The 26,641-nt window shown below is 42.8% G+C and overlaps 1 protein-coding gene across 1 annotated transcript; it reads right to left on the bottom strand.

Annotated features, from left to right (window-relative positions):
* ZNF786 (zinc finger protein 786) lies at positions 8,223–21,761 on the bottom strand. The gene is made up of 4 exons (XM_005667769.3): positions 21,586–21,761; positions 16,977–17,103; positions 11,999–12,151; positions 8,223–10,555 (listed from the first exon to the last, which is right to left on the bottom strand). Exons 1-4 carry the CDS (start codon positions 21,601–21,603, stop codon positions 8,679–8,681), a joined length of 2,175 nt encoding a protein of 724 aa, XP_005667826.1. The 5' UTR covers positions 21,604–21,761; the 3' UTR covers positions 8,223–8,678.

Raw genomic sequence — 26,641 nt, 5'->3', positions numbered from 1 at the left:
TTTCTAGGGCTGCTCCCACACCATATGGAGGTTCCCAGGCTAGGGGTCTAATTGGAGCAGTAGCTGTTGGCCTACACCAGGGCCACAGCAACATGCGATCCAAGCTCCATCTGTGACCTACACTACAGCTCACGGCAACGCTGGATCCTTAACACACTGAGTGAAGCCAGGGATAGAACCCACAACCTTATGGTTTCTAGTAGGATTTGTTAACACTGAGCCATGACAAGAACTCCACAGAATTGATTTTTTAAAAAAATTCTTAAATGTTTGATACAATTTTCTACTGAAATTTCCTTTGTGGGGTAAAGATCTTAATTATAAACTCAATTTCTTTAATAGATATAGGGCTGTTTAGGTTATCTATTTCTTCCTGAGGGAGCTTTGGTAATTAGTGGGAATGTGTCCATTTAACATAAGTTTATTGGCATAAAGTTGTTCACAGTGTTCTTACTTATTTATTTTTTGTCTTTTTGCCATTTCTAGGGCCGTTCCCGCGGCATATGGAGGTTCCCAGGCTAGGGGTCGAATCGGAGCTGTAACTGCCAGCCTATGCCAGAGCCACAGCAACACGGGATCCGAGCCACGTCTGCCACCTACACCACAGCTCACGGCAACGCTGGATCGTTAACCCACTGAGCAAGAGCAGGGATCGAACCGGTTCCTAGTCGGATTCGTTAACCACTGCGCCACGACGGGAACTCCGGTGTTCTTATTTATACTTTGTATAGTGAATCTGTAGTGGTCAGTTCCCTTACTGCTGATATTGAGAACTTTTATCTTTTTTTATGATTAGTCTGGCTAGAGGTTTATAATTTTTAAAAAACTGGTTAAAGAACCAGCTTTTGGTTTTGATGATTTTCCTTACTGTTTTTCCATTTCATTTATTACAGATCTAATCTTTATTTCCTGTTTAGGTTTCACTTACTCTTTTCCCCAGTTTCTTCTTCTTCTTTTTCTTTTTTCTGGCTGCACCTGTGGCATATGAAAGTTCCTGGGCTGGAGTCCAGTCAGAGCTTCAGCTGCAGGCCTACGCCACAGCCACAGCAACATCAGATTGAGCTGCATCTGTGAACTACACTGCAGCTTAAGGCAATGCCAATCCTTAACCCACTGAGTGAGGCCAGGGATTGAACCTGCATCCTCACAGAGACAACATGTGGAAGATGATATGGGAAGGGGAATGTGTACACATGCATGACTGGGTCACTTTGCTGTGCAGCAGAAATTGGCACAACACTGTAAATCAACTACACTTTAATAATAAAAAATAACAAATGAATGTATTTTGGAGTCCCTGTTGTGGCGCACTGGGATTGCCAGCATCTTGGGAGCACTGGGACACAGGTTTGATCCCAGCCCAGCAGTGGATTACAGATTTGGTGTTGCCTCAGCTTTGGCTTAGGTCACAATCGTGACTTGGATCTGGTCCCTGGCCTGGGAACTCCATATGCTGAGGGGTGGCCAAAAAAAAAAAAAAAGTATTTTAAAAAAACCCTAGCTGTCTTTTCAACCACCAGCTATATTACCTGGAGCAAGTCATTTTAACCTCTCTGTAACTCTCTTTAATCATCTATAAAATGAATTGAATAAAGACATCTAAAGGAGTTCCTGTTGTGGCACAGCGGAAATGAATCTGACTAGTATCAGTTAGGACTCTGGTTTGATTCCTGGCTTCACTCAGTGGGTCAAGGATCAGGTGTTGCTGTAAGCTGTGTACAGGCCACAGATGCGGCTTGGATCCAGTGTTGCTGTGGAGTAGCCAGCTCTGATTCAACCCCTAGCCTGGGAACATCCATGTGCCACAGATGCATCCCTAAAAAGAAAAAAAAAATCTAAAGATTCTATACTTTTATTTTTCTTCTTAGGGCTGAACCCACAGCACATGGAAGTTCCCAGGCTAGGGGTTGAATTGGAGCTACAGCTGCCAGCCTATGCCACAGCCACAGAAACATGGGATCCAAGCCACATCTGAGACTTACCACAGCTAACAGCAACACAGGATCCTTAACTCACTGAGAAAGCTCAGAGATTGAACCCACATCCTCATGGATCCTAGTTGGGTTCGTTAGCCGCTGAGCCACGAAGGGAACTCCAGATTCTATTCTATTCTGAATACAATTTTCTTGCATTAGTGAAAAAGGCAATAAGAAATTAATTGTCATATTTCTTAGGAAACTGTGTCAATTTAAGCTAAGTATCAGGAAGTTGAGTTATTGTCACTCAGTGATCTTTGAAAGACTTGAACTAAAATAAGAGTTGCAACCATCAAATTTGAAACTGTGGCAGTACAGAATAAGCCATTTACGCCAACATTTGAGGAGTAATGGATGTAAAACATGGTGCAAATTCTAACTTGATTATTATCTGGCTAATCAGTTTATGCATTTTCATTTTCATTGTTGACATGTATAAATAACAGGTGCTATGCCAATACACATCCAATGTTTTTTTAATCACATTTTTAAAAAAGAGTTGAAACCGTCATTACCATTTTCCAAAAAACTGCTGTTAAAGTGACAGGCCCTATCACTGCAACTTAGTATTATACTATACGTACCCCATTGAGACTCCTTTCCTTTTCTCAGCCGTAGTTCCCTCTGTTCTTCTTTCTCCCATTCTCTATCTTACCAACAGTACTCCCAGCGTACAAGCTGAGCTTCAGAGAAACAGGAACACTCAGAAAGCCCTAAGGCTGACTGTAAAATCAGTGGCTATGGGTAGGACTCTTTCATTCATTAATTCCACAGATGTTCGTATAGGGCCCACTGGGGCAACACACTGAATGAGTAGCAAAAACTCAATCTCTGCTTCAATAAACTCAGTGTCCACCGCTGAGCGCACATATTTCCCCGTACCGCACCCTGGGGGACCCCAGCTCGAAAGCGCGGCTTAGACTGTAGGGCTAGGGCTGCAGATTTCACAGTCAGTGGCAGTATTCCCAGACAGCGCCTCCTTCGAGCCCTGCTCCCTCCCCAGCAGGCTTTTCTTCCAGCGGAAGAAGGCTGCCCCCTCTGCCCGGCGAGAGGTCTCACCCCTGACGACACTTGTACAGATGCATAGCCTGAGACCCTGGGCGGGGCAGCTGAACCTGCCCCCGGGATGCTCTCCATCCGGATTCTGAGCTTCCGATGGATGCGAGGTACTACTTCCCGCCGCCGCCGCTTCTATACCAGGGCGGAAAACTGCTTAGGAGTGAGGCCTGAGCCCTGCGGGGGTCAGTTCCGCTCCGCGGTGCCCGTTGCCATGGGGACACGCAGGGGATCCCGGAAATGTTGCCTTTCTTGTCCAATGACTCGGCGCCGCCTGCAGGTAGGGGGAGCCAAGAGCCTCTAGGAGCATCCTCCTGGCATTGCGTCCATATCTCCGAGGCTCTCTGGATTGGGAGGACTGCAAACTCTGGTCCCTTCCTCCTTTGGAGGTTACGCAAGGCTGGACCTAAAATTGACGGGCACATAAGTCAGGGAATTGGATCATGTGTAAGGTTGCTTTTTTCTGCTTCAATTTTTGGTACTAGAGAGTGCTCCTTGTAAATGAAAAAAATTAATCAGTAAGTCGATCTAAGAAAGAAGTGGAAATTTTTATTTGAATCAACTTGAGTATTATAACCTGGGTGACAGTCTTTCCGAAAGGTCTGAAGACTGTTCCACCTGTCAAAAGTCAAATTCAGTTATACAGGTTTTTGAGACAAAGGGTTATATATCAAAGTATATTGACAGTTTCCATGGTCCACCAAGGCAAGTGGTGGGTTACTGTGACCCCATACAGGATTGAGAAAGCAATATTAACTCCGAATGATTACTTTGCTGGAGATAGGAGGAAACTTTTGTTGTTGTTGTTTTTTCTTGATAAGTAGGCATTCCTGTGTCTTATAATGGGGTCTAGTTAATGTGTAATATGGGTGCACAATGCACAGCTAAAGGAGAGGGAGTGTAGTGGCTCAAAGGACAGAGAATTTTAAGTTAAAATTTTTTCCTGTCCTAGAGTTCCTGCTGTGGCATAGCCACTTAAGGATCCGAGTTACCACCACTATGTAGGTCACAGCTGCAACTGGGATTCAATCCCTGGCCCTGGAACTTCCATATGCCCCAGGTACAGCCAAAAAAATTTTTTTTCTTCCCGGTCCTGCCTTAAAAGTAATTTTATTTCAGAGTTTCAGCTGTGGCACAATGGGATCAGCAGCATCTTGGGGGCATAGGGACACAGGTTCAATCCCAGGCTCAGAGCAGTGGGTACAGGTTCAATCCCAGACTCAGAGCAGTGGGTTAAGGATCCCACATTGCTGCAGTTGTGGCTTAGGTCACAACTGAGGCTCAAATCTCATCCCTGGCCCAGGAACTCTATATATGCCTTGGGGCAGCCAAAAAACTTGCTTTCATCACCTTCAAAATGAAATTGTGTCATCACACAGCTGGCTTACTACTTCATCCACCTCTCTGCCAACCACCTACTCATGTGATGGTTTTCACTGGTTCAGGGAAGATTTGAGCTACCTTGAATTCACCTCCTTAGGCCCCTATAAGGAACCCGGGATGTGGGAGGTGTGATAAGGGCAGCAAACTGGAGAAGGTAAACTAATGGTGGGTAAAGGCTGGTTAGTAACATTATGTGGATTCTTGTGGTGCTGTCTCCAGGCTGAAAGGGCCCATAGTTGTCCCTGGGGAATAACTCTCGTCCCTCCTGATAAGCATTGGTAGAAACCAAAGCCTCGTTTCAGAGGCACATCTTTGAAAATTTATGTCCTGCTTTTTCAGTCAAATGAAAGGAGAGTGAGATTTTCTCCTATCTGCATCCTCTCAATTGCTCAAAATAACCCTTATGCCAAAGTGGCATATCTCGGGGGTGGCATAGTCTGCTACCCTTCAACAGTGGGCATCCCACTACCACAGACCACCCTGCTAGCATAGCTAACAAGAGTGTTTACTAGTTAAAGAGGTAGTGTGGAAACTATTACTTAATTTAAAAGAAAACTGAGGGAGTTCCCTTTGTGGCTCAGCAGGTTAAGAGTCTGACTAGTATCCATGAGGATGCGCGTTCGATCCCTGGCCCTGTGCAGTGGGTTAAGGATCCAGCATTGCTGTGGTGTAGGTGGAAGGCACAGCTTAGATCCAGCGTTGTTGTGGTGTGGCACAGGCTGGCAGCTGTAGCCCCGAATTGACCCCTAGCCTGGGAACCTCCATATACCTCGGGTACAGCCCTAAAAAAGTAAAAAAAGAAAAAGAAAACCACAGGTCCCTGGTGACTCAGCAGGTTAAGGATCTAGAGGGTCACTGCTGTGGCAAGGGTTCAATCCCTGGCCTGGGAACTTTTGTTTGCCATGGGCGTGGCCAAAAAAAAAGAAAGAAAAATAATGTAGCAGTAGACAAGTTAATTAGGATCTTTGTGTCCACAGGTGGGTCTTGTGTGACATTTTACTCCAGAGTGACTGCTACGGAGTCTTCTAAATACTAGAATGAAGAGGGCTTTTATCTCCAACAACTTCTACATTGTCCTAGTTATACCCTATATGTTCTTTTTTTCCTTGCAAGGTAAATACTCAGCCTCCAGACATACTTCCCGCTGTTGTAGTTGGAACTTTGTGTTGGTAATCGTAATGGATGGAGTGGGGCTGGACTATTCACTGTAATAGTCTTTCAATTAAGGTCTTAATGTCAGGCCTCCATCCTGCCTGGCTCCCAGGTTGGGCTTCTTCTGAGCAAATCCTTACCTCCCAGTTCAGTCATCTGCTTCTCTTGATTAGATACTTTTCTTCTAATAGCTTTCTGAAATGTATCAACATTTCTTATCTGGTGATCTGTTCATTGAGGATTTACAGCATCTGAAAACAAAATCCCTTTACTATCATTTCAATAGGATATGATACTGACAGAAGACACAAATATAAACGTGTGTAATTCCTTTTTTTTTTTTTTAGTGCCACAGCACATATAAGTTCCCAGGCTAGGGATCAAATCGGACTACAACTGCAGGCCTTAACCACAGCCACAGCCATGCCAGATCTGAGCTGCATCTACCAACTAACTGTAGATTGCAGCAACACTGGATCCTTAACCCAGTGGTCCAGGCCAGGGATTGAACCTGCATCCTACTGTGTTCTTAAGCCACAACTGTAACTCAATTCTTATTTTAAATAACTGGCTTTTTGTGAATAGGATCATTTTTCTCACTTGTAATAGTTACTGAACTGATTCTTTTGGATGTTCCAGGTATGCGATAATGTGATACACTCCATAATGTTAAATAATGGCTCAACAGAGACCTTGTCTTCTTCTTGACATTAATTTTTCCTTTACCATTTTGTGCCTTTAATACATTCATTGTTGGGCCAGTCAGGTTTTTTCATTCCTTTTTAGGTGACAGGGTTTTTTGTTTGTTTCCAAGTTCAGAGATTCCCCCTGAGTATCTTACTTGGCATTGATTTTTTTTTTTTTTTAAGAATTTTGGGTAGGAAAGGAACTTTTCGAACCTGTGCTTGTAATGTCTTCTTTCCCAGAAACCCCTCTAGTCTTTAAAGATCATTCACTTGTAGTGTGGGCAGCCTGGAGTACTTGGGTTTATTGGGCTGTACCCTTTCTCTCAACTACCTCCAAAACATTTCCAGTTTCTAACAAAATTCAAACACTCAGATCTTTCGCTATTTCTGAGAACCTTCAACTATAACAGGCAATGTGTGAGAACACCAAACTAGAGGCCTTGGCTTTGTCACCCTCAAAGCCTCTACATTGTTTATTGCCTCCTCCTCCAGACCTCCTCTTCCTCTTCAATCTCCTCTACCATGGACCCTCCTCCTCCTGCTTCCTCACCACGAGCCCTCATCTGCAGCAGGGCCACCACCCCTTTCTTCTTGCTTTGTGAGTTCAGCTGCCCCATGAACACAGTACACATAACCATGTGTTTCTAGTGATTATAAACCTGTCTAAATCATATCACCCCTGATGGCCACCTTTCTTAATGTCCTATCAGATGATGAATGAAGGTGATCTAAAACCAATGAAAGATGTGAACTTTTTATTTATTTGACGAAAGTTCAGTTGCGTCACCTAAAACTAAAAGCCTTCATCCCGGTAAGTCTCATTCTTTTTTTTTCCAAATGGCTGCACCTGCAGCATGTGGCAATTCCCAGGCCATGGGCTGAATTGGAGCTACAGCTGTGGCCTATGCCTCAACCAGAGCAACACCAGAGCCAAGCCACACCTGTGATCTAGAATACAGCAGCAGCAATGCCAGATACTTAACCCACTGAGCCAGGACAGGGATCAAAACCCACATCCTCATTGAGACGTCAGACCCTTAACTCACTAAGCCACAATGGCGATGCCATAGTTGCATTCTTAACAGATTAAGGGCTACTTGGCTGGAGCCAGTACCCTTCTTGAGTTATGTTTTCCAAAATGAGTCCTGCAGAATTCTATGTCCACAAGATCGCAGTGCTTTCTTCTTGGGGGTGGGGGAGAAAGGAATCCTAAGAGCAATATATATTCAGAATATACATTATATCTTTCTCTTAAAGAGTCACAGACTGTGTGAATGTGGGGGGGAGCTTTTACTTATTTAAACCTGACATATAATTTTTCCCCCCAGAATATTTTCAGAACTAGTGTTCCAGAGAAAAACATTTGTGAAATCATCATTGCTTTATAGTAACATCTATCACAGTTTACTGACATCTCATCTCTTGTCACCCTCAGAATTTCACATCAGCCATTCTTTTACATGCAACATGAAATCCGTGAAAGTTAGGAATTCTTTGGGTGGAAAACAACTGTCTGAGACATAAACATTGTGTAGTCACAAAATCTTCACCTAATGTAACAAATGGGGTATTTTCCTGGACTTCTATTTGTACTATGTTTACTTTTACCATCTGCTTGAAAACTCTCTACAGGAAACTGTTGTTGCCTGTGTTGCTCCCTAGCAAAGCCTTTAGCTTTGTTATTTTGTCTTATCTCAGGACTTTTATCTTCTGCCTAGAAAGTCACTCTTGGAAATCTTCACTCTCAGCTGTAAACAGCCCCTGTGTTCTAGATCTGCCAAATCTACCGCCTGTCCCAGTCACTTGTATAAAATCTAGTCCCATACATCTTAGCATCCTCAGTTTTACTTTCTTCAACTCAAATTAACGGAATTGTGCTTAAATTATCAGCTTTTCCTTAGGAGTAACCATGCATAATCGCTATGGAACCTGCTGTGAAACTTCAGGATTCATATAAATAAACAAACCATGATTGAGAGACTTGTTTTATTGCTATTAGCTCCACAATAAATCAGTAAGAACTAAATCCAATATCATTATCAGGTCTGCAACAAAATTTGCTGGGTTGAACCCCTTGCTTAGGGTCATACTAAAAAGAAAAGTAGAGTTGACACTGCATAGCCACCCTATCCTTTTAGCTTTAAGAACAGTACTGGAGGGATTTCCTGCTTTCTAAATTCAAGCTGGGATTTTAGAGCTAGCTTAGCACAGGGGAGGAATTACTCCTTAAGAGGATATGAAGAAATACTTCTTATCAATGGATAGAAAACAACAGCTAGAGATGGTTTAAACGATGTAATACATTCTTCCTCAAAAAGGGGCCCTGTTCCTACAATCTGTCTACCAGATTTTGGGGTTGGCTACGGTTGCTGTGATGCCCAGGCAATGTCAACACTGCTGAACGCTTTGGACGCCCTACTCGGCCTCAACTCCAGTCAGCCTCGATCATTGCAAACAGCTGGCTGAGCCTCTTCTTAACGTCAGGCTCACTGGGAACATGACAAGATTTTGTGTGCACTCTGATGTGTTCGGCGAGTTTCGACTTATAAATGAAGCCCTTGCCACAGTCTGCACAAGCGAACGGCCTCTCAGGCCTGTGGATGCGCTGGTGCCGAAGCATGTGGCCCCTTTCCCGAAAGTTTTTATTGCACTCAGGGCAGTGAAAAGGTCTCTCTCCCGTGTGCAGGCCCTGGTGGCTGAGCAGCTGTGCTTTCAAGCGGAAGCTCTTGTCGCATTGTGGACACTGAAAGGGTTTCTCGCCCGTGTGCGTCCGGATGTGCTCCACGAGCTTGGACTGCTTGGCGAAGCCTTTGCCGCAATCACAGGAGAAGGGCATCCGGCCGCCGTGCAGCAGCCGGTGTGCCTTCATGTCGGCCTTGACGCGGTACCTCTTGCCACAGTCAGGGCATGGAAAGGGCCTTTCGCCCGTGTGCAGCCGCTGATGGCTCCGCAGCTGCCCCTTAAGGCGGAAGCGGCGACCGCAGTCAGGACAGCCGAAAGGCCGCTCACCGCTGTGCACGCGGAGGTGCTCTGCCAACTTGGACGGACGCGTGAAGCCCTTGCCGCACTGCCCGCACCGGAAGGGCCTTTCACGACTGTGTGTGCGCTCATGAGCCTTCAGAATGCCCTTTAGGCGAAAGCTCTTGCCGCACTCGGGGCAGCCGAAAGGCCGCTCGCCGCTATGCACCCGCAGGTGTTCGCGCAGCTTGCACGGGTGGGCGAAGCCACGGCCGCACTCGCCACAGGAGAGCGGCCTCTCGCCACTGTGCCGAAGCCTATGGGCCCGCAGCAGGGTCCTCAGTTGGAATGCCAGGCCGCAGTCGGGGCAAGCGAAGGGCTGCCCTTCCGAGTGCAGCCGCCGGCGGCGCAGCTGCCCGCGCTGGCAGAAGGCACGGCCGCACTCGGCAGATCGGAAAGGCCGCTCCACGCCGTGCACACGGGCGTGGTCCGCAAGCCCGCACTGCCGGGAGGAGCGCCGGCCACACATGCTGCAGGCAGACAGCTTCTCCCCACCGAGGCCGGGGCCGAGCTCCAGAGCCTCCGGGCCTCCCGCCCCAAGGCCGCACTCCTCGCCAATACGGCTCAGGCCCGCCTTCTCACCCGAACGCGCGCGAGGAAGCTTGGCTTTCTCGGAAGCCCTGACGTTCTCTCTTCGGGAGTCTGGCCTCTCAATGTCGGGCGGAATCCCGGGAACGCTCTCGTCAGGGCCGGGGCATAGGGAAGGTCTCTCCGCCGCGCGGAGGTGGTGACTGCACACCTTACCTTCGCTACCCTGTAGCGGGCTCTCCCTCGCGTGGACCGCCTGATGGCTCCGCAAACACTGCTTCCGGCGGAAGCCCCGCCCACACTCCGGACAGCGGAAGTGCCTCTGACTCTGAGGAATGCTCCGCGGCTGCTGTACATCAGCTGGTTTGCTGAATTGCTTCTGAGCCTTGTGTGGCTGGTCCTTTGAGTGGCTTGCTTGATGTAGCTCTAAAAGGCTCTGCTGCCAAAAGCTTTCCCCACAGACAGGGCAAGGGTGTTGGACGCCTTCCCCGGAGGAGATTTCCTGGAAACCTGGGAGGCCCTGGGTCCCGGGACTTGGGAGTCTTTCTCTGTGGGAGGGTCTCCTGGAGCTGTGGACGGCTGGAACTAGAGACCATGTATCATGTCTGTGTGGGTTCAGGAGGATGACGACTTGGTTGAGCCTGAAGGAAACATCTTCACTTTTTCCTAATAAGGGTTCAGAGGAACATTGGCTCTGGAGAGGATCTGTTTGGAAGTGGCAATGAGCTGCTCCTGAATTCACAGCTTGCTGGCTTCCTAAAATTGAAAACAAAAAGTCAGTCAGTATTCCAGTCTATGGCATGACAAGGCTGTCGCCAGTAGTGGTGACCTGAGGTAGCCTGGAAGCCCAGTTTTCACTGAACTAAAGCAGCCGGTCCTTTCGGTGAAGGTCAATTTCATGACCAAGAGTTTGGTGAGAGTCTGCTGGAACTGAACTGAACAGGATAATATTGAAAGAGGAAATACAGGTCACAAATATAGGTTCTAAGCTCTGGAATCAGACTGGGTTTGAAACCCACCTGTCCACCATGCAACCTTTGTCACGGTAATCTCTAGTTTCAGTTCCTTCTCCTTTAAAATGGAGTATTACATAAGATTGTTGTAAGAACTCTATGAGTAAATGTGTGTACGGGGCTTAGCATGGACCTGGCATGCTGCAAGTACTCTATAAATGTTCACCATTATTATGATCTCAGGACCACCAGATCCATGCCATCTGGGTGTGCAGACATTTCTGGAGTCAAAAAATAATGATGGCAGTGTTACCCACAGGCCCTGGCTAACACTATGTTTCCATATACTCTAGGAGCTGTCTCAAGACCAACTATTCCTCTCTCCTCACCCCTATTCCAACCAACCCTGTAAAAAGGTTTCTTGGAAGAACTGATAACAGATGGTAAAAGTGAAATAATTTGTTTAGAAAAACTTTTACTCTCCTCAAAGAAGCAGCTAAAAACCAAAACTATGGACAAGATTTCCTGGAATGATGCTCCGATTTGAATTTCTTTCCATATTTTATTTTATTTTATTTTTTATTTTTTGTCTTTTTAGGGCGTACCCGCGCCACATGGAGGTTCCCAGGCTAGGGGTCCAATCGGAGCTGTAGCGGCTGGCCTATGCCACAGCCACAGCAACGCGGGATCCCCAACCCACTGAGCAAGGCCAGGGATCAAACCTGCAACCTCATGGTTCCTACTTGGATTCATTTCCACTGCACCATGACAGGAATTCCTCCTCTTTCCATATTTTAATACATACTCTTACGAATCCAAAAATGTCAGATGCTCCCATCATGACAAGAAACAAAAGATGAATCTCTGATTCCCTTCCCCACCCTACTACTAAGAATAGCTCATATTTTCTGAATTCTTACTGTGTTGACAGGTATCATGTTAACAATTTCTATATATTTACCCATTGAATCCTAAAATGTAAGTACTTTTATTATCTTCATTTTATAGGTCAGGAAATTGAAATACTAAGAGGTTGAGTAACTACCCAAGGTCACCTGGAAAAGGCAAGTCCCAGACTCAGGATCTAGAACCCACAATCCTAACTACTATGCTTCACAGCCTTTCTCTAGAATATAACAGATTTAAGTCTCAGTCCATTCAAACAGGAAGTGAAGATCAGATAATTGGAACTAAGAAACCTGAATGTGATTTCTTAAGGACAGGGCTCGTATTTCTTAATACTCACCCCAAAACAGTTGTCCCTCAATAACTGGATCAAAATACACATCAGTAGAGGAGTAACTTGTATTTCCTGATTTCTGTGATTCTCCCCAATTCCTGAAGGGCTCTCTCCCCTGTTCAATCCAGGATATTAGTTCTGGCTTGGGAAGTCCTTCACCTGTACAGAGGAGTCAGACAGGGTAGTGTGGTTTCCTTGAACACTAAATTCAAAGCACAATGAGTCGTTTGGTTTCCTTGATAAAGCACAATGAGTCATTTTAAATTTCTCAAATTTACTCCTGGGAAAAGGTATGTGAGATGTTAAAAAACAGATAAGTTTACACAAAGAGAAGCAAAACTGCCCACATATTACAACAGTGCTTCCTAATCTACCTAGACCTGTTTGATGAGTTGAGTGTTTAATTTTGTCTTGGTCCCCCATATATATCTAACAGTGCTAGATATATGATATATTTTGTCATGCGTTTCTTAAAACTCACCAGTGGTGTGCTTTGAGAAGGGTGGAACAACTCTTGAGACAACTGGAGATATCCTGGGAAAGGGGGGGGTATGTGAAAATAAGAACTGGAATGACTGCCTTAGGAAATTTCAAAGTAGGTAGCTCCAGCTAAAATATTCTGAGAAGTACTTCCAGTGACAGTGCTAATCACAGCCTAAAACATAGTTGAGTTCTGCTAGAACAGAAAGAGAGGTTGCAATGAATGAAGTGAACCAATTAAAATAGCTGTAAGATTCCTAGTATATGACCCTGTTCCCCTATAAGAAAAGTTTATGTATTTTCAAGTAAAAGTATCTTTCATATATATTTAAAAGAATCAGAAATATACCTCGTGGATTGCTAAAGGGAGAGTAGTAGATGGTCCAGATCAGAAAAAGAGGATTAGCTGGAAAATGCTTTAGGGATAAAATGGAAGAGTGGACATGCACATGTGGAGACTGTGCACATGTGGAATCACACTGTTCCAGATTCCTCAGTAGACCTCTGAAATCTGACTTCAATCCCAAAAGAATTCCAAGGCTGCGCTCATGAAAAAAGGAATAACTATCTTTTATTTAAATCCATACAACTATTCTCAGTCTTCATTTGAGTTGAACTCTAAGCATATTTTTAAATTATTTTCCCCCCCAAAATTTAAGGAAACAAGTCCATTTACAACAAAATAAAAGAGAACAAAATACTAGGAAATTTTTTTTTTTTTTGCTTTTTTAGGGCCGCACCTGCAGCATATGGAGGTTCCCAGGCAGGAGTCAAATTGGAGCTACAGCTGCTGGCCTACACCACAGCTACAGCAACTCGGGATCTGAGCTGAGTCTGCAACTTACACCACAGCTCACAGCAATGCCAGATCCCTAACCCACTGAGAGAGGCCAGGGATCGAACCCACAACCTTATATGTTTCCTAGTCAGATTCCTTTCCACCGCGCCATGACGGGAACTCCAGTAGGAATAAACTTAATGAAAAAAATGTAAAATCTGCACAGTAAAAATCACAAAAATGTTGTCGAAAGAAAAATTTAAAGTCCTAGATAAATGGAATCATATCTCTCATTCATGAAGTGAAAGTCTTAGTATTGTTAAGATGACAATATTCTCCAAACACCATCAGCCTCCCCCTGCCCCGATACTGACAAACTGATCCTAAAGCAATGGTAATCAAAACTGCTACTAGATAAAGATGGACAGATCAATGAAACAGAATTGAGAATAACGAAGTAAACTCTGACATTTATGGTTAACTGGTTTTCCAAAGAGGTGCCAAGATAAGTCAATGATGGAAAGAATAGTCTTTTCAACAAATGGTATTGGGACAAGTGGACAGCCATATGCAAAAGAAATTGGATCCTTATCTCACACCATGTAAAAAAACTAACTGAGGGTGCTTCTGTTGTGGCTCAGCAGGTTAAGAACATGACTAGTATCCACAAGGATGCAGGTTCAATCCCTGGCCTCTCTCAGTGGGTTAAGGATCCAGCATTGCTGCAAGCTGTGGCATAGGTTGCAGATGCAGCTCTGATTTGAGCCCTAACCTGGGAACTTCCATATGACACAGGTATGGCTCTAAAACAAACAAACAAAAAACTTACTCAAAATAGATCCAAGAAGGAAAAAAAAAGGATCAAAGTCCTAAATATAAGCACTAAAACTATAAAACTCTTATAAGGAAACATAGGAGTGAATCTTTGTGACTTTGGGTTTCTTAGATATGACATCAAAAGCTCAATCAACAAAAGAAAAAAATAAATTGGACTTCATCGAAACTTAAGTTTCTGCTTCAAAGGACACCATCAAAAAGTGAACAGACAACCCAAGAAGCAGAGAAAATATCATATGCAAATCTTGTACCTGTTAAAGGTCCAGTACTCCAAAGAAATAGAGTACTCTTATAACCTAACAAACAATAAAAAGACAAATAGCCTACTTTAAAAATAGGCAAAGTATTTGAATAGACATTTCTCCAAAGAAGATATACAAATGAAAAGATGCTCAATATGATTAACCATTAAGGCAATACAAATGAAAACCACAATGATATACCACTTCACTTCCATTTGATCCTGATGCTTGGAACATTCTTTTTAGGTGACACAGGGTTAATGACATAGGATTATTCTTCTTTATATATAGATTCAGTTATTTTAATTGGTTCTTCAGTAACAATTAAAACAATGTACTCTCTTGGATTAATGCTTTAGAAACACTCTATAGAGACTGGACAACTTAATCATGGAAACTGAAAGTAACAGAACTATTAAAGATGCTGCAGTATAACGGAAGTGAAATGGCTGTCAGAAGCTGGCAGAAGTAGAGGGAATGTCGGAGAAATAATTATCTTACCTTTATAGACTGATGTAATCAAGAGACATAAAGTTGATGGAACATAATCTAGAAGTTTATTACTTAAATTAAAAGGTAGCTGGGAATTCCCTTTGTGGCTCAGCAGTTAATGAACCCAACTAGGATCCATGGGGTCGTGGGTTCGATCCCTGGCCTCACTCAGTGGGTTGAGAATCCAGCGTTGCCATAAGCTGTGGTGTAGGTCAAAGATGTGGCTTGGATCCTGCATTGCTATGGCTGTGGTGTAGGCAGGCAGCCACAGCTCTGATTCAACCCCTGGCCTGGGAACTTCCACATGTAGTGGGTGTGGCCCTAAAAAAAAAAAAAAGTAGCCAATAGAGGGATCAAAAAATTATCAAAATTTGGGAAGAAGGGGAAGAAAGAGACAGAAGAGGAAAATCACAAGTGAGTGAAACTCTCATTTTTCATAGTAAGAATTAATGCTGCCTCAACTACATAAACCAAGAAAAATGGGTGTAAGCCTGACAGACCAAAGGAAACCACAGTAAGAATGAAAACAGAAATGGTTAAAAGTGGTTGCCTTTGGGGAATTAACTGAAGCAGGAGACTTTTCTTTCTTTTTTTTTTTTTTTTTTTTTTTTTTGGCTGCATCTATGGCACATGGAAGCTCTAGGGCCAGGGGCTGAAGTCACAGCAGAAGCAATGCTGGATCTTAACTACTAGGCCACCAGGGAACTCCTTATCATTCATTTTGATTGATTTACAATGTTGTGTCAATTACTACTGTACAGCAAAGTGACCCAGTCATATACACGCTTTTTCTCAAATTATCTTCCATCATGTTCTATCACAAGTGATTAGATATGCAGTTCCCTGTGCTATACAACAGGATCATTGCCCGTCCACTCCACATGAAAGAGTTTTCATCTACTAACCCCAGACTCCCAATCCATTCCACTCCCTCCCCTTCCCCCTTGGCAAACACAAGTTTGTCCTACATGTCCATGATCTTTTCTGTTTTGTAGATAGATCATTTGTGCCAAATTTTAGATTCCACATATAACTGATATCATATGGTGTTTGTTTTTCTCTTTCCAACTTACTTCACTCAGTATGAGATTACCATTCATTTTGATTCTTCTCCCAACAGACTTTTTTTTTTTTCTTTTTTGGCCTCCTCATGGCATATGGAGTCTCTGGGCCAGGAAGCAGATCCAAGCCACAGCTGCAACCTATGTTGCAGTTGTGGCAATGCCAGGTCCTTTAACCCACTGTGTGCGCCAGGGATCAAACCTGTGTCCTGGTGCTGCAGAAACACTGCCAATCCCGTTCTACCACAGGGGAACTCCCAGATTGATTTTTTAAAAAGTCATATTTAGTAATAAAAAGTATAAAGGTCAAGTAAGTAAAAAGATGGAAAAGACTACCATTACCATAGCCATACAGAAACAACTGTTAAACGCCTTAATCTTCTGAAATCTCATTACAGGGAAAAATAACATTAGCTTTTTTTTTTTTTTTTTTTTGCTTCTTAAGGCCAGGCTTGTGGCATGTAGAAGTTCCTAGGCCTAGGCTAGGGGTTGAATTGGAGCTACAGCTGCTGGCCTACATCACAACCACAGCCACAGCAATGGAGGATCCAAACCGTGTTTGTGGCCTACACCACAGGTCACAGCAATGTTGGATCCTTAACCCACTAAGTGAGGCCAGGGATCGAACCTGAATCCTCATGGATACTGGTCGGGTTCATTACCGTTGAGCCACGATGGGAATTTCAACATTAGCTTTTCTGAAGCATATGGACACCACTCTAAAAGATGACATGTGGGGACATCCTAGGTTAAAGATTTAGAGGGTACTTTATAGAGCATGGCATGTAGGCTAGGCATGCATCCATGTGGAAAACCAGGGCAGCCTGTGAGCATGTAGAGACTAAAAGCCCTGCCATATATGTAGTCGCCTCTCACTACCTTATATTACATGCTGTCACAAATACTCTCATGTAACAATGTCTGCCTCTGAGTAAGAATTAGCATGGTTTACAGACATTAACAAAAGACTCTGGGGTAAAAACTTTCTGAGTTAATGCCTGAAAAACCTGGCTCCCTGACAAACGGGAGTATTGACTGATTGACCTCTAACAGGAACCAGTCTCATGACCTACCCAGAGTTAAATACTTCTTACCTAGAGAAACAAGAATCTCATAATTGGTTCTCATGACTTGCTTGTAAAGCTCCTTCTGCCATGCCTCTAGGTTCCGCCATTCTTGCTCCGAGAAATAAATGGCAACATCCTCAAAAGTCAGAGGTAACTGAAATTAAGGAAAAAATGCATATACAGTCTTAATTGTTTCAAAACCCCAGTTTCTTCTTATCAATTTAAAAGATTTTTTATAGTAGTCAGTGTTTCTGTCTGTTAGGCAGCTTCTTCCTTGGGAACTGCTCCTTCCCCTACTCCAATCATGTGGTTCTGCTGGTACCCACGACCAACTCTTCTACTTGTTCTTTCTGCCTGCTCCAACTATGTATGCATGTGTACAGTATGGAACTTTTTCATTTTTACGCTTTCTTTAAAATAAAAATGGGAACAAATAACTGTAACTTCTTTCATTGAATATGTCATCTCCCCAGGTCAATTTATCTTTTTATCTTTTTTTTTTCTTGGCTGCTCTGCGGCATATGGAGTTCCCAGGGTAGGGATGAGATCCAAGCTGAGCTGCAAGCTAAGCTGCAGCTGCAGCAATGCCATATCACTGTGCTGGGCTGGGCATTTAACCTGCGTCCCAGTGCTCCCTAGATGCTGCTGATTCTATTGTGCCACAGCAGGAACTCCAAGACTTTGCCCTTTTTAATGCATTCTTTTATCCACTGACCATTGCTTTTAGTTCCGTAAACTGCCTCTTCATATCCTTTACCTATATTTTTACTGAGTCATTTCTCCTTTCACTTTTAAGATTTCCTTACATAATTTGTGTTTTAATTGACTACATTAGGCTACAAATACTTCCTCTTAGTTTATCTCTCTCTTTTTTAAAATTTTTTTATTTTTTTATTTTTAGGGCCGTACCCATGGAATATGGAAGTTCCCAGCCTAGGGATCGAATGAGAGCTGTAGCTGCTGGCCTACACCACAGCCAGAGCCACTCAGGATCCAAGCCTGTCTGCAACCTACACCACAGCCCACAGCAATGCTGGATCCCTGAGCCACTGAGCGAGGCCAGGGACTGAACCTGTGCCCTCATGAATGCTAGTCAAATTCACTTCTGCAGAGCCACGACAGGAACTCCTAGAATCATATTTTTGACCTTTTTTTTTCCAAATGAAATTTAGACTCTGTCTAATTCACAAAAATCTTACTGCCCTTTTGATGAAGCTGCAGTGAACTTATATATTAACTTGGAAGAAAAGTATCTTTATTATATTTGTCTTCTCATCTATGGGCCTGACTTATCTCCCATCTACAGACATAACTCATTTTATTGTGCTTTGCAAATACTGTATTTTTTACAAATTGAAGGTTTGTGGCAAACCTGTGTTGAACATGTCTATTGGTGCTGTTTTCCCAACAGCATTTTCTCACGTCATGTCTCTGTGTCACAAAAAGTGAATTACCAAAAAGGTAATTCTCACAATATTTCAAACTTTTTGATTGTTATTATATTTGTTATGGTGACTTGCGATCAGTGATCTCTGACTAATTGTTTTTGGGTGCCACAAACCATATCAATATAGGATGGCAAACTTAACTGATAAATGTTGTGTGTGTTCTGACTGCTCCATCAACTGGCCATTTCCCCATCTCTCTCCCTGTCCTCAGGCCTCTAATCCCTGAGACAGAACAATATTGAAATTAGACCACTTAATAACCTTACATTACTAAGTGTTTCGAGTGAACACTAATGGTCTCTAAGTGTTCAAACGAAAGTAAGAGTCACACATCAGTGGCTCTGAATCAAAAGCTAGAAATTATTAAGCTTAGCGAGGAAGGCATGTTGAAGGCTGAGACAAGACGAAAGTTAGGTCTCTCGTGCCAGTTTGCTAAGTTGTGAATGCAAAGGAAAAGTTCTTGAAGGAAATTAAAGTGCTACTCCACTGAACACAAATGATAAAAAAGCAAAACAGTCTTATTCCTGACACAATTTTTATCCAGGGGTCTGGATAGAAGATTAAACCAGCCACAATATTCCCTTAAGCCAAACCCTAAACCAGAGCAAGGCCTTAACTCTTCTCAATTCTAAGAGAGGTGAAGAAATTGCAGAAAAAAAGTGTGAAGCTAGCTGACGGGAAGCAGCCAACTCCTAAACATAAAAGAGTAAGGTGAAGCAATGTTGGTGTAGAAGCTGCAGCAAGTTATTCAGAAGATCTAGCTAAGGTAATTATAATGAAGGTGGCTACACTAAACAACAAATTTTCAATGTAGACAAAACAGCCTAATATTGGAGAAAGATATCTTCGAGGACTTTCATGGCTAGAGAGTAAAGTCAATGCCTAGTTTCAAAGCTTCAAAGGACATGGTGACTTTCCTGCTGAGAGCTAAATGCACCTGGTGACTCTAAGTTGAAGCCACTGCTCATTCACCATTTTGACAATTCTAGGGTCCTTAACAATTATGCTAAATCAACTCTGCCTGTCCTCTAGAAATGGAACAACAAAGCTTGGATGATAGCACATCTGTTTACAACATGGTTTATCAAAAATTTTAAGCCCACTGTTGAGACCTATCCACTCAGAAAAAAAGATACCCTTCAAAATACTTCTGCTGCTGCTCATTGATAATGCATCTGGTCACTCAAGAACTCTGGTGATGTACAAGATTGTTATTTTTCTGCCTGCTATTCTGCAGCCCGGGGATTAAGGAGTAACTACTACTTTCAAATCTGATTATTTTTTAAGATTATTATTTATTAAAGCTACAGCTGCCATGGATAACAATTCCTCTGATGGATCTGACCTAAGTAAATCAAAAATCTGGAAAGGATTTATCCTTCTAGATGCCATGAAGAGCATTCATAATCCATGGAAAGAAGTAAAAATATCAACATCAACAGGAGTTTGGAAGAAGTTGATTCCAAACCTCAGGGATGACTTTGAGTGGTTCCAGACTTCAGTGGAGGAAGTAACTGCAGATATGGTGGAAATAGCAGGAGAACTATAATTAGAAGTGGAGCCTGAAGATGTGACTGAATTGCTGCAATCTCATAACAATACTTGAACAGATAAGGAGTGGCTTCTTATGGATGAGCAAAGACAGTGGTTTCTTGAGATGGAATCTAGTTCTGGGGAAGATGCCATTTAGATTGTTGAAAATGACAAAAAATGCTTTAGAAGTTCAGATAAACTTAGTTGCTAAAGCAGTGTCAGGGTTCAAGAGGACTGACTCAACTTTGAAAGGAAGTGTACTCGGTAGACTGCTATTAAACAGCATTGCATACTACAGAGAATGCACTCTTCCTGAAAAGAAGAGTCAATGGATGCAGCAAACTGCCCTGTTGTCTTAAGAAGTTGCCACAGCCATGCCTACCTTCAGCAACCACCACGCTGATCATCCATCGGTCATCAACATGGACACAAGACCTTCCACCAGCAAAAAGATTACAACTTGCTGAAGGCTCAGATGACAGTATTTTCAGCCATAAAGTGTTTTTTTTGTTTGTTTGTTTGTTTTAAGGGCCACACCTGCAGCATATGGAAGTTCCCAGGCTAGTCATTAAATTGGAGCTGTAGCTGCCAGCCTACACCTCAGCCACAGCAATGCCAGGTCTGAGCTGTGTTTGCAACCTACACCACAGCTCACAGCAAGGATGGATCCTTAACCCACTGAATGAGGCCAGGGACTGAACCCACATCCTCATGGATACTAGTGGGGTTTGTTACCTCTGAGCCACAACAGGAACTCCCATAAAGTATTTTTAATTAAGGATGTACATTGCTTCTTAAGACATAATGCTATTGCAAACTTGAATAAACTATAGTACAGTGTAAACATAACTTTTAGAGGCACTGGGAAACCAAAAAGTTGGTGACTCCCTTTACTGTGATATTTGCTTTATTGCAGTGATCTGGAACCAAACCCCAAATACCCCCGAGATATGCCTGCATTTATAATTTTTGCTATAAAATTCTTACATATCTTTTATTTATTTGGGCATAGGAATTATTATTTTTGTTGACTGTTAAAGGTAACTTAAAAGTGATGATCTCATGAATTCATTTAGTAACCTGCACAAAGACTCAATATCTAGGTTTATAAAATGCAGAAAAACATAAAACTTCGATTTCAACAAAACATGAAATAATCAAATAATGTTTACCCATTTAGATTTTCATATCCTCTCCTAGCTTTCCAACATAGTCTCCTTCCTTCTTACACTCAACACAAATTTCAACCCTTTAGCATTAAATTCTAACATTTAATCTTATGCCAACCATCATTCAACCATTCGTGATCTTAAATCTTTTAAAACACTTGTCCTAAATTCAAAAACCATAACGTAAAACTGGTTAAACTGTAACACCCATAGCCGGCCCCAGACCAATTCTGATCCTTTCCCTCGCACGCCCGCCCCCGCCTGACTTGGCCAGTTCTGTGTTCGGCTTTGTTTAGGGCTTTGGCTATCGACGAGCCCCAGGAGCGGCGGTCACCGGCTCCGTCAGCGTCCAGACCCCATACCCGGAGCCTAACGCGACCCTCACGACCTTGCCCCATCCGTCCGCCACCGCCCCGCGAGGACCCCAGGATGCCGGCCTGCTGAGCCGGAACCCGAGGACCGGTCCTGAGAGGGAGGCCCTCTTACCGGAGCCTGCTTGGCCATGGCTCTTTGAAATCCCGCCCGGCCCCGGCTCCGGCCCGGGATACCTCCACGCCCCGCGACCAGGCGTACGGTCACCTTCCCCGCGGCCGTCTAGCGCTCCCCGGTGACCCGCAGGTCCAGCCTGGGCACGGTGCTTGCTGGCACTTGCGTCCACTTCGCCCCACAGCGCCCCCTGCGACCGGGAGGAGGGAGCGGCGCCCGCAGGAGCTGCCTACGCAGTGAGGGCGGGCACCAGCTCAGGAAGCAGCAGCTGAAGGTGGTGACCCATCCTCGCCCTCTCAGGAAATCCAGGGCAAGGAGGCAGAGGTGGAGACGGAAAGAGAGGGAAATGCAGAGTCAGCTGCAAACGGATGGAGAGGAGACGCGCTCTTCACTGAGATGGAGACAGTGAGAGGGCATGCAGGGGTTTGGATCCTCTCCAGAGCCGACCCCAGAAGGATTAGGCTGGAGGGGTCATCTATGTCCTGATACCAGGAATCAAGTGAAAGAGGTGAGGGGCATTATTGAACATGTTCCCCTAACCCGTGGGCAAATGGGAGGGGGGAGTCCATCCTGCTGGGGACTCTGAGAGGGTGCAGACCACCCCTCACGATGGTCCTGGCAAGGGCGAGGAGGCTGGGTATTCATCCTCAGGAAGTCAGGCAGAGGAATGGGACCGTTGACCCCATGGAGTTAAATAAGGAACATGACTCCTAGTCTGTAAAGCATGAGAAATGACATATAGCCTAAATATGAAATGGATCTTAAATTTACATGCCTTTCACTCTTAAGCCGTCAGAATGGTTGAATTGCTTAGATATATGTAATTGCTATCCCTACCTTAATAAATTTTTAAACACAATATGTATATAATTTAACAATAAAGCAGATTTTAAAAGACATGAAAGTTGTTCATAATTCTGGTACTCTAAATAAATGTTCAATTTTGCTTCATATAGACTTCCAGCCTCTGTCCACAGACATCTCCTTTTGCATGGTTCAGAGATACACATCATTTTGTGTCTTTTTCTTTTGTTTTGACTTGCCACATCAGTTTTTCATGTTTCTCATAACTCATAATTACACTCTTAAATGGCTGTGATTTAAGGTAGTGTATTAATCTGCTAGGGCTGCCATAACAAAGTACCATGGACTAGGCATATAAACAACAGAAATTTTCTTATAGTTGTGGAGGCCAGAGCATCAAGGTGTCAGCAGGGTTGATTTCCTCTGAGGATTCTCCTTGGCTTGCAGATGGCTGCCTTCTCCCTGTGTCCTCCCATGGTTGTCCCTTGGTCTGGGTGTTCTAGGTCCCAATCTCCACTTATGAGGACACCATTTATATTGGATTAGGGCTCACCCATAATGCCTCATTACCTCTTTAAAAGCCCTATCTCTAAATATAGTCACATTCTGAAGTACTGAGGGTCAGGACTTCAACATATGAATTTTTGGAAAACAAAATTCAGCCCATAACAGGTATAGGAGTGTCAGATATTTAGGGGTAGTTAAAAAATTTGTGGCCATAAATAATTTGCTTGAATGTATTCATACATGTAGTCTTTTTTCTTTTCTTTTTTTTTTTGTCTTTTTAGGGCCGCACCTGTGGCACATGTTGGTTCCCAGGCTAGGGGTCCAATCAGAGCTGTAGCTGCCGGCCTACAACACAGCTCACAGCAGTGCCAGATCCTTAACCCACCAGGTGAGGCCAGGGATCAAACCCGCAACCTCATGATTTCTAGTTGGATTTGTTTCCTCTGCACCATTTTTTTTTTGGTCTTTTTGTCTATCATACACATAGTTTTAAGATACAAAAAGTACAAAGTGCAAAGGATAGACCAATACATTCAATTCGTTTAAGATTTTTAATTTTTTGCTGAAAGGGAAAACCTGCAATTTAGGATACTCTACTCAGCAAGATTATCATTTAGAATTGAAGGAGCATTAAAGAACTTCTCAGATAAGCAAAAACTGCGAGTTCATCAATAGTAAACCTACCCTAAAAGAACTGTTAAAGAGTCTGCTCCAAGTGGAAAAGTCTATAACAAGAAGAATCTATAGGAAAGGAAAAAATCCCATTAGTTAAGACACAAATACCACTAGTAAAGGCTGAGGATCAAACACTTAAATAAGCTAGTACAAAGATTAAAAGACAAAAAATTGTGAAACTAATTATAACTATAATAATCAGTAAAGGGATAAAGATGGAAATGTAAAAGATATCAAAACATAAAATTTGTGGGAAGGGAGAAAAAAATGTAGATCTTGAATGTGTTTGAACTTAAATGACTACATGTTTAAAACAAATATAGGTCAACATATATGAACCCCATGTAACCACAAATCAAAAACCTATAGATACACAAAAACTAGAGAGAAAGGAACACAAGCATACCATTAAAGAAAATTGTCAAACTCAAAGGGAGATAATAAAAGAAGAACAGAAAACTACAAAACACCTGGAAAATGAGCAACAAAATGGCAGTAAATATGTAGTTATCAATAATTTCTTAAAATATCAATGGACTAAATACTCCAATCAAAAGACAGAAGGTAACTGACGGTATAAAAAACAAGACTCATCTATATGTTGCGTACAAGAGATTCACTTCAGAACTAAAGAAACACACAGGAGTTCCATCGTGGCGCAGTGGTTAATGAATCCAACTAGGAACCATGAGGTTGTGTGTTCAGTCCCTGGCCTTGCTCAGTGGGTTAAAGGATCCGGCGTTGCCGTGAGTTGTGGTGTAGGTTGCAGACGCGGCTCGGGTCCCACGTTGCTGTGGCTCTGGCATAGGCTGGTGGCTACAGCTCGATTTGACCCCTAGCCTGGGAAACTCCATATGCCGCATGAGCGGCCCAAGAAATGGCAAAAAGACAAAAGAAAAAAAAAAAAAAAGAAAAAGAAACACACAGACTGAATGTGAGGAGATGGAAAAAAAAACATATCAAGCAAATAGGAACAATAAGAAAGTAGGGGGTAACAATACTGATACTAGAAAAAATACTTTAAAACAAAGTCTATTTCAAAGGACAAAGGAGGGTATTACATAATAATAAAGAGATCAATACAAGAGGATAAAACACTCATTAACATACAGGTACCCAGTAAGGGACACCTAAATATATAAAGCAAATATTAGCAGATAAAATGGGAGAAATTGGCAGTAATACAACAACAGCAGGAGACTGTAACAGACCACTTACATCAATGGACAGATCATCCAGACAGAAAATCTGTATCATTATTAGATTATTATCAGAGAAATACAAATAAAAACCACGATTAGATATTACCTCACATGTGTCAGAATGGCTATCATCAAAAAGACAGCAAATAACAATTGTTGGCAAGGACACAGCGATAGGAGAACACCTGTACACTGCTGGTGGGAATATAAATTGGTGCAGTCACTGTGGGAAACAATACAAAGATTCCACAAAATATTAAAAATAGAACTACCATATGATTCAGCCATTCCACTATTGGGTGTATATCTAAAGAATATGAAAGCACTAATTTGAAAAGATACATGAACCCCAATGTTCATAGCAGCATTATTTACAAAAGCTAAGATATAGAACCAATCTAACTGTTCTCCAGTAGATAAATGGATCAAGTAAAAGTGGTATATTTACACAATAGAATACTACTTAGCTGTAAAATATAATGAGATTTTGCCATCTGCAGCAGTGTGCATAGACCTAGAGGTATGGTATTATCTTTACTGAAATGGGTCAGACGGAGAAAAACAAATACCCTCTTTTATCACTTATATGTGGAATCTAAAAAATAAAATAAACGAATGTATATAACAAAACAGAAACAGTCTCATTGACACAGAGAACAAACTAGTGGTTACCAATGGGAACAGGGAAGGGGGAAGGGGCAACAGAGGGGTAGGGGATTAAGAGGTATAAACTACTACATATAAAATAAATAAGAAACAGGAGTTCCCATCATGACACAGCAGAAACAAATCCGACTAGGAATGCTAATGTTTTGGGTTCAATCCCTGGCTTAGCTCAGTGGGTTAAAGATCCAGCGTTGCCCTGAGCTATGGTGTAGGTTGCAGACGCGGTTCGGCAAAGCAGCATTGCTGTGGCTGTGGCATAGGCTGGCAGCTATAGCTCCGATTGGACCCCTGGCCTGGGAACCTCCATGTGCTGCAGGTGTGGCCCTAAAAAAAAAGCAAAAAATAAAATAAATAAGCAACAAGGATATATTGTGCATATGGGAAACATTTTGTAAAAACTTAAAATGGAGTATAATCCATAAAAATAAGAACCATTATGTTGTACATGTGAAACCAATACAGTATTATAAATCAACTGTACTTCAATTGGAAAAAAAAGATTTAAAAGTTTTTTTTTTTTTTTTTGCATCAAAGACATGATAGGGGGAGTTCTCTTATGGCGCATCGAGTTAAGGATCTGGCATTGCTACTGCAGCAGCTTGGGTCACTGCTGTGGTGCAGGTTCCATCCCTGATCCACAGGTGCCATCAAAAAAAAAAAAAAGGATATGATAGAATAGCCAAAAATAGGTCACAGATTGGGAAAAGATATTTACAAGGAATAGCATATAAATAACCTAAAAATCACAGACTACCCTAAGGGAAAATGTTCAAAATTATGAATTCACAGAAAGGGAAAAAAACAGGCAAAAAAATACCCACAAGAAAGGTTCCATCTCATCGTGAGTCAGGGAAATGCAACATCTGCTTATGAAGAAGTGCATATCCTGTTATCCAGCACTTATCTTGGAGCTATATTTGCATATTTACACAAGAGCCATATCCTAGAATCTCTTAAGCAGCATCATTTTAAGAGTAAAAGTGAAAATAAAAGCCCAGTCACCTAGGGGATGGATATCTTTGGGTCTCTTCCCCATACACTGAAAACTAGCAGTAAAAATTAATGGAGTATAGCTAAAAGCAGCATGAATGAACAGAATTAACATAATGGTGAGGGAAAAAGCATGTTGCAGATTATACACAGTATAGTCCCCCCCACTTTTTGTCTTTTTGTGTTGCTAGGGCCACACCCTCCACATACGG

The sequence above is a fragment of the Sus scrofa genome, chromosome 9, assembly GCF_000003025.6.
Source record: "Sus scrofa isolate TJ Tabasco breed Duroc chromosome 9, Sscrofa11.1, whole genome shotgun sequence".
Lineage (NCBI taxonomy): Eukaryota > Metazoa > Chordata > Mammalia > Artiodactyla > Suidae > Sus > Sus scrofa.
Note: the sequence above shows the minus strand (reverse complement) of the source record. Positions and strands in the feature narration are given on the sequence as shown.

Coding starts and splice junctions, on each gene's coding strand:
- ZNF786 (XM_005667769.3), bottom strand. Junction 12,152..16,976: donor TGAGATTCTTGTTTCTCTAG/GTAAGAAGTATT, acceptor TCCTCTGTACAG/GTGAAGGACTTCCCAAGCCA. Junction 10,556..11,998: donor TGAGGGACAACTGTTTTGGG/GTGAGTATTAAG, acceptor TTTCAATTTTAG/GAAGCCAGCAAGCTGTGAAT.